At 45.4% G+C, this 8714-nt stretch overlaps 1 protein-coding gene across 1 annotated transcript in view; it reads right to left on the bottom strand.

Annotated features, from left to right (window-relative positions):
* LOC107099240 (bromodomain-containing protein 4-like) overlaps positions 1-8714 on the bottom strand; it is a 12566-nt gene that overhangs the window by 514 nt on the left and 3338 nt on the right. The window contains exons 2-6 of the mRNA XM_015397298.1: positions 2490-2679; positions 2203-2411; positions 1924-2117; positions 1689-1816; positions 6-1547 (exon numbers count right to left, since the gene is read on the bottom strand). Coding sequence (XP_015252784.1) covers positions 6-1547; positions 1689-1816; positions 1924-2117; positions 2203-2411; positions 2490-2679 — 2263 coding nt within the window. The remainder of the gene's footprint in view (positions 1-5; positions 1548-1688; positions 1817-1923; positions 2118-2202; positions 2412-2489; positions 2680-8714) is intronic.

The following is an 8714-nucleotide window of genomic DNA, read 5'->3' on the forward strand; positions in this document are numbered from 1 at the left end:
GGTTGACTTTGACCTTGTGTCGGTGTCCTGGTTTGAGGTTGACTTTGACCTTGTGTCGGTGTCCTGGTTTGAGGTTGACTTTGACTTTGTGTTGGTGTCCTGGTTTGAGGTTGACTTTGACCTTGTGTAGGTGTCCTGGTTTGGGGTTGACTTTGAATCTGTGATGGTATTCTTCCTTGGAATTCAGACTGTGGTTGCCTCTGGTTTCTTGCCTGTGATTGAGACTGAATTTGAGTCGGGATCTTTGTTTGGGCTTGTGATTGAGGTTGTGTCAATATTCTTGGCTGGGACTGAAGTTGGGGCATTTGATATTGGGACTGTTTAAATTGGGCTGTGGTATGAGACGAATGTCTAGGCTGGATTTGAGGCTGGAGTGCTGTGGGGTGCTGAGCCTGTGATTGTGGAGGCCTGGTTGGAGACGGCTTAGCATGCAGAGTCGGAAAGGACTGAGTTGGCGCAAGCAGGGTCTGATGCTGGCTTTGATGCTGGGCTTTGGAGAGTGTAGGCTGTGACTGGGTTGTCTGGTTTGTAGACAGTGGTTGACTGAGGGTTTGGACTGGGGGTTGTGGGGGCAAGGTCTCAACCATTATTTGTCCCGTGGGGGATGACTGGTGTACTTGCAGAGCATGGGCTTGGGATAGAGTGGGTAACTGGGTATGAGAGCAAGAACCGGGCTGGTGGTGTGATTGAGAAACGGGTTGAAGAGGTTCAGAAGGGGGCTGAGGCACAGACTTTTGGTGTGGTTCGGGGGTTAGACGAGGCACAGTCTGTGGTTTGACTTCAGGCCTGGGTTGGCTGGAAGGTGGTTCAGACTCTGGAAGAGGAGGAGGTGGCTGATCTAATAATGAACCAGAATGCTGTTGATGGCGATGGTGTTTATGAGGTTGTCGTTCCTTCCTTTTGTGGCTTTTTGCAGGGATAATGCTACTGCTGCTGCTGCTACTCCTTCCGCCCCCTCCTTCATCTTCAGCATCATCCTTGCCTTTACTTCCTCCATCTCCCATTTCTCTTTTTTCCTTGTGCTTCAGGCACTTATGCGCCTTGTGTCGAGGAGATTGGCTTTCATCTAAAGCAGATTGTTGCTTCTCTGACTGGCTTCCTACAGAGGATGTTGGCTTTGGGTCTGATCTTGAACCCCCCTCTACTGTGCCTCCCTTCTCCTCTGCTGTGCTGGTGCTCCCAGTCTCAACAGTCATAACCAGTGGAGCTTGAACACTTTCCATCTCTTCCACAGTTTCTCTTGTTTTGCGTTTTTTGATTGGCAGGGCAGTTTCCTGAACCACAGGTTTAGTGGAAGACTCCTTAGTTGCTCTTCGTCTAGCTTCAGCAGCCAAGATGGCGGCAGCAGTGTAGCTCCCCACCGCCGAGCTCCCAGAGACTGTGGTCGAGGAGGTGGATGGCAAAGTCACTGATGATGCAACAGAGGTTGATCCTGGTTTCCTTCCTCGTTTTTTGGGAGTGGCCTGAGGTGGTGGTGGTGGAACTTCCTGTTCTGATTTTCTCTTTCTGCCTGGCCGGGATTTGGGCACTGCTATAGGAGACACCCCCTGCAGAGCAAAGTCCAAATCAACAAGAGACATAACACAACAGAGTAGCACAGGGTAAGCTTCATTGCATCAGTTGAATTAGGTTATTTCAATTCTTGAATTAGAAAACCGACAGGTGATAGGCCGAACAACCCGTCATACCTTTGACGTGGTTCCAGAGGAGGACTCGGTCTTGCCAAATGGCATTTTAACCAGCAGTTTGCCAGGAGTCTTCTCAATCACACGCTTCATGGCTACACCCTCAGTGGCCTGACGCATTTTTCCACTCCCTACACAAACAGAAGAGATGAACACAGAACAACTGCAGAACTACTCATGAAAAGCCGTCCTCAGCTGAACCACTCCGGCGTAACTTCTACCATCGCTGTCTTTGTACCTTTAGGCCTCCCTCGGCCTCGTCCCGATGGCTTCACCACTTTTGTTTTTTTAGGAGGACGCTTTTCCCGACGAGATGGACTTCCACGCCCAGTAACAGTGAAATCAAAATCATTGGGATCAGTCTTTGTGTCGCCAATCTTCTCAAAGTAGGCAAGAAGTTCCACCTTTGACCGGAATGCCTTTCCCTCAGAGCTGTAGAGAACAAAAGAAAACCTGAAGTGTTGGGGTCTTACTTCATTCGTTTTCATCATAGTGATACATGTTGATTATGACTTACTTGATCAGGTAGACATCAAACTTCCCTGCTGACCTTCCAGACTTTCTTTGTTTCAATTTGCGGGTCCAGCCTTCAGGCAGGGAGGGATCATCATACATTGGCCCGCGGTCTCGAATGATGGAGCGTCGCTGTCTGGGAGATCCTGCTGCCTCACTACCAGCTGCAGACTCCGGCTCCTGCTCTGAGGGTCCCGCCACTGGCTCCAACATCTACAGAGAGGAGGGAGTAAGTTAAGTTCAGAACATCATCCTGGGCGTTACCTTCTCAGCTCTCTAGGTATTTTGTACCTGGCTCTGTGGTTCCATCTCCTCCTCAGGATGTTTACTGATCGCAGGCGGTATGGTTGAGGCCGCCGTCTCAGCCCCCTGGGCACCATGACGACGCTCCCTGCGAGACTTTTTTGTCTTGCTGTGTGACCTGTCTTTTTGTTTGGTTGAGGGTTGGGGGTCTCTTTCATCACCTTCTTGCCCCTCCTCCCTGGAAGAGATATCACCCAAAATGACCATGTGTCTGTTAATCTTTTTGTTTGCCCAACAGCAATGATGAATTGTAGGAACGTAATTATGGTCAGATTTTTCCAGCTAACCAGCTATTCCTGTTTCTAACAACTGGTTGTTCCAACTTTGGCAACAACAGTTGCTAACTAACAGCTTTTAGATGAATATCAACCTGGACTATACAAGAACGCTGGGCCAGTAAAACTCTGTATCAGAGTGTAGCTGATGCCATTTTCAGGACATTCCCAAGGATGCAACCTCCTAAGAAAATCCTGGGACCCCTTGGGAATCCTCCATATAAAACCTTGTTCCCATAGACAAAGGCCTCTTGATGCCTGAAGGGCTGTGTATACTCCCGCAGGTCGCAGGTATGATGCAAATATTTTATTTTTGATTTATGCCCAATATTGAAGCGTGGTCTGCACTATGTCATTCCTTGGCCCAACACAAGAGGGACAATCAGGAACTAGCTAGGATTTTGGGTGTCCGTGTGTCGGTTTGACGAGCTTGTTCACCGTCTACAACCCTTCATCCAACGCCAGACGACACACATTTCACCCGTGAGTGTTCCCCAAAGACTGGCCGTGGCGCTGCATATTTTGGCTTTGGGTGGAAACCAACAGACCGTCGCACAGAGCTACAAACTAGCGTCCTGCACGGTGTCTGGGATAGTGTCCGAGGTGTGCAAGGCGTTGTGGAGCTACAGCCAGAGTTTCTGCCATTAGTTACCAAACAGGAAATACATATAGTGTAAAGCGGATGTAGAATTGACCAATCAGAGACCTCCTCTCTGCCGCACTGTCAGCAGACACCTACAATTTTGGGTAGGTGCAGCAGAGTGTCTGCAGAAGGGGACGGGGCATATCTGCATTAACTGCGACACACACGCAGACAACCTGGTTTCTTAACATAAACCAGGCCTTAGCCAGCTGGACTGCAAAGTCCCTACAGGCAAGGGGCGGCATTCTTCAAACGTTTCTCAAAAGTACGGCCTGCTACCAACACTCTCGGACATACCTGCTTTTTTCTGACCAAAGGGAATCCTTCATTTTCATCAGAATGGTGAAAAAAACAGACACATAGTCTGGTAAAGGTAGGGAAATGTGTGCTTAGCTAAATAATTTGGTTATTGTTGTTCTTCTGTATGTTTGATGTATTTCTAACAGTGTTTTGAAAAGCTGAACTGAAAAGCTAACAATTGAAGCGGCAACTGTAGCGTACTGGCAATCTTAAATTAGACACTGTTTTTAGAATGTTATCTATTAAGTTGTATTACATTTTATTTCAGTTAGGGTTTAAACACTAAGTTAACGTTTGTTTTCCGATCTGTTCATTACACAGATTTGCTAAAATATGACCAAATAAACCTTTAAAAAGACTTCCCTTGTGTTCATTAGCCATTAGCTTCTTGGTCAACAACACAGCGCATTCGTTGACTACTTCCATTCCCTGCATATTCGATATTTCCATAAACATGCCTAATATTTTGTCCGCCAGGGTTCTTATGGACATCAATGGTTCTTTTGTGAAGCTTTGAGATGAAATAAGTAACTAGCTTATTAGATATTGCTTAACCAGGAAAGCTCTTGCAGACATCTGTCTCCCTGTTGACTGAGTGCGTCCGTTGACAATACAGTTCCCACTCAGCAGAGGTTCAGGGGTTCCCTACCCTTTTCTTATTCCCACAAGAATAATCACATGACCTTAACAATCAGTTATCTAAACTTATCTAATACCTAAACTTCTTGAGGTTAGTCTTTAACAACATTGTTGATAAATTTGGACTCACTCTGCCCTGAAGAATAGGCTTAAGCCAATCATTCAATCAGTAAAATAATAAATGTTTGCTATATTTATAGCTTACATATTATGGTGAATGCATATGTGGTTTTCTACCAGGGTCCTACAGCCCGTGAACTGTTTCCACGACACTGAGATAATCCCAGGCTGCAGGTGCCTTCAGTAGGAGGCGATAAACATGCCTATCGGCTGCTATATAATTTTATTACAGCAGAAAAGCTAAAGCCCTCAGATCAAATGTCCTTCAGTATTACTTTGCCCCTTGTGAACTGAAACGGGTAAGGGAGTATTCGGGTTATCTGCCAACTCTGATTGGAATGCCCTGCGATCTGAAGGATTTCCTCTCTGCTTAAGGCCGGGCATACACTGTACGATATTTTCAATCTTTGTACTCAGCTGCAGCTCAAAATATATAAAGAATTTGCAGGGTTTAAAAGTTCCCAGCTCACAATAAGTGTGCTAACACTGTACGGCCGATACTCTGATAGGGTCTAACTGCTCAAACTGTAGGTCCGAAAACCACGTCATACCCAGTGCCAAAAGATGGAGCTGGTCGGACTCGTCAATCTGGAAGAAGCAGTCCCTTGTTTGTACATGCGCAGTGTGCCAGGTTTAGGTAAGTCGGCTCGTAGACTCTCATAGCTGCTTCAACAGCAGGATTCGCTGACGAACACCTCACAAGGTCAGACTGAATTTCAAACATGTTTGATTTTCTACCGACCTTACAATTCCAGATTGGGAGGTGGTCATGAGAGGCTAATAGCCCCTCGTTACCCCCCTGTATACTACACAACACAGGACGCACTATGAGGTTGCAACTTGGCCTGAAAATACATGAGTAGCCGTTCAAAATTTCCCCACTTTCCTTGATAGGTCCTTGACTGGTCCCCTACAATTCCTTTTTAAACCTCAATCTTTGTACTAAAATATTCTTTCTGTCATGATTTGTGGACATTAAGATCTAAAGAGCAGCGCCATCTCCTGGTCAGACCCTGTAATTCAGTGAAAGGGTGGAGACAGAATAAAAAAAGATATTCAAGAGGGGGTGGCGACAGTGGCTGGAAGTTGGAGGGGATTTTGCTGCCATTCGGCTGGCTTTTGACTGGGAAGGGCCATTTTGAATGGCTGCCACTGTATTCTCGCAAAGACTAGAGAACCTGTGCAAAAAAGGGCAAAAACTCTCAGAGTGTATGCCTGGCCTTTATGAAACCGACAGCAAACATCCTGTAAATAGTGTTTTAAGTTTTTATATTGATACTGTAACAGCTTCTGCAATTAATGTCTGTAGTATTTGTCTTATTAATTGTAAAGGAAAGCTCTGTATTTAAACCTTGAAGCCTTCTCTCTGCAAGTGCGTTGCTAAAAAAAGAGTTCACTCTAGACAAACTCTTTAAATAATACTTCATAATGTCTATTTATTAAATAACCATGAGACAAGAGGACAGATTTGGACAGAAATTGTAATATTACTCAGTCCAAAGAAGTTGCTCAGAGTTACAGAAGGCAGCTGCCTACCAACCGGGCTCACATGTCATTGAAGTGGCCCTGAATTACAGTTAAAGAAGCATTTTATACAACACCAGTCACTTCATTGCATCATACACCTTTGCAGATGAGGAGACATCCATGGCTCCGACCATATCAAAATATCACATTATGTTCTTATATCAAGGACGCCGCTCTCATTCCATTCCCAAATCTTTCCCACATACAGAATGAAGATGATAACAGAGGAACTGTCCTAATTAGACAAACTACTTGGGAAAGCATTCGTTGTGACACGCAACCAGCAGGTATTATTAGGGTTTAACCAACTCAAACATCATCAGTAAGAACAATCCTAGCATAATCGTTATTCAGTTGTCTTTGATGGGAGCTGCTGCCCTCCTTGGTCAGATAAATTAAGTCTTTATCTTTTACCGGGTTTATAACAGTTTAAGTAATTTTTAAGGCAAAAATAAAAGCATTCCACGGAAGCATGTCCAGCTAAAATAGTATTTGTGGAAGTATAGGGGAGTGGTGGTCTAGTTGTCAGGGCATTGTGGTTGGAATCCAGAGGTTCTGAGTTCAAACCCCACTCCCACAGACTGCCACTCTGGGTCTCTGAGCAAAGACTCTTAATCCCACACTGCTCCCTGGGTGCCGCACAATGGCAGCCCACTGCTCCCCAAGGGGAGGGGAGTGGTTCATTTCGTTGCTTGTAATGACAATAAATTACAATAAAAAATAGATTGATACATTTGGGTAACAAATTATTGACTGAAGGAACATTTATTTCAGGCCATAGTGGCAGTTTTGGCTCCAGTTGAAGAAAACAGTAGATACACCGGAAATATGGGATTAAGCTGCTGGAGGACAAGAAGCCCATCCTCCATTGCTTCTCCTAATACTAAACATTACTGAAGGACTGCTTTCCCCATCAGGGAACAGCAGCGCAGCACAGCCTGCTATCCAGAACCGCCAGCACCGCACACAGAGCTCCAACGCTGACTGCCAGCCAGCAGCATGCCGCCAACCAAGCCAAACCCAGCATCCACAGAACCAATCTGAATCCTGGGATCCTTCAAACTAAAGTTTAGACTCTGGTTTAAACTAATTCCACCAGCTCTGCATGAGGTCAAAGAACATTTAGCAGCAGTGATTAAACCAGCGAGCATTGATAAAACCAATAAGACTCTGATTGCTTCGTATTGGTCCTCGTTAAAGGATAAAATCTCCATCACTAAGGTGAATAAATATTGACTCGCTTCGTAAAATGACTCCTTCCTGAACGAATAAGGAATTTTGGGTCATCTGCTATCTTTTGGGTTTTTGGGCTTCCAAGCCCCTCAGGGCGGCATCTGTGCAGACAGAATTTCCACATCGCAAACACAGGATCATTTGGAACTACATGGACAGAAAACACGGCAACCGAGCAGCATCTCCTGCTGGTGAAGGTTCACACATGTAAACATCTCCAGACATTCCCATAAACATGCCTATCAACAGACTGTGGAAAGACACTTGGAACAGAAATAACTGTAAAGGGCTGGTTATCCTCCCGCAGTGTGTCGCAGTTAGCGTGTCGCAGATATGACGCAGATATATTCAAGCGTGGTCTGCGCTATGTTATTCCACACCACAACACCAGATGGACAATGGGGAACTAGCTAGGATTGTGGGCGTCCGTGTGTCGGTTTAATGAGCTTCTTCGCCGTTTACAACCCCTCATCCAATGGCGGACAACACACAGTTCACCCGTGAGTGTTCCCCAAAGTCTGGCCGTGGCGCTGCGTGTTTTGGCTTCTGGTCGCACAGAGCTACAAACTAGCGTCCTGCACGGTGTCTGGGATAGAGTCCAAGGTGAGCCAGGTGCTGTGGACGGCACTACAGCCAGAGTTTCTGCCGTTAGGTACCAAACAGGAAATACCCATAGTGTAGAGCGGATGGAGAACTGACCAATCAGAAGCCTCCTTTCTCTCTCTCTCACCCAGACGACCTGGTTTCTGAGCATAAACCACCCTTTAGTCTTAAACTGCATGAAGAAGCTTTGATAAAGTTGTAAACGTCTGTTTTCTGCTTCCTCGTGTGGTCTGGTGTTGTCAGCCAGAATGGGGGAAAGCAGAAAACAAATGCTGGCAACTAATTTTCCACACTTATTGTTTGTGAGTTAAGCGAAATGAGTCCTTAAAGAAGCTCTACGGAGTCTGGTTCTAATTCTGGTGGAGATTTCTTGGTGTTGAACTTGGAACCAGTCCGAAACATTCATTAAAATTGACTGAACTGGTTAGTAATCCCAATCAGTTTGTTGGATCAAATCCCTCCCTGTCCAGTCTAGAAATGCAGGCAGCCTCAGATAAACGTCGGTGTCCCAAAACCTGTTTTTTTCTTGTTCCTCCATTTGACATTAGATTGTGTCAGGCAACCTGGAGAACGTTTTCTTTCTGGTGTCTAGGAAACAAGCTGGAACGTTTGGTTTTATTTAAAACAATGAACCTGACTCTGAGCAGCGGCCTGATGGGATCAAGTGGAGGCTTCTTCAAGCACAGTTTTAACTTGATTATACGATAATCTCCACCAAATTAAGAAAATACATCTGCTAACCAGAACCAAGACCATTGATTATACGATAATCTCCACCAAATTAAGAAAATACATCTGCTAACCAGAACCAAGACCAGGGATTATACGATAATCTCCACCAAATTAAGAAAATACATCTGCTAACCAGAACCA

The sequence above is a fragment of the Cyprinodon variegatus genome, unplaced genomic scaffold, assembly GCF_000732505.1.
Source record: "Cyprinodon variegatus isolate N-32 unplaced genomic scaffold, C_variegatus-1.0 Scaffold28, whole genome shotgun sequence".
Lineage (NCBI taxonomy): Eukaryota > Metazoa > Chordata > Actinopteri > Cyprinodontiformes > Cyprinodontidae > Cyprinodon > Cyprinodon variegatus.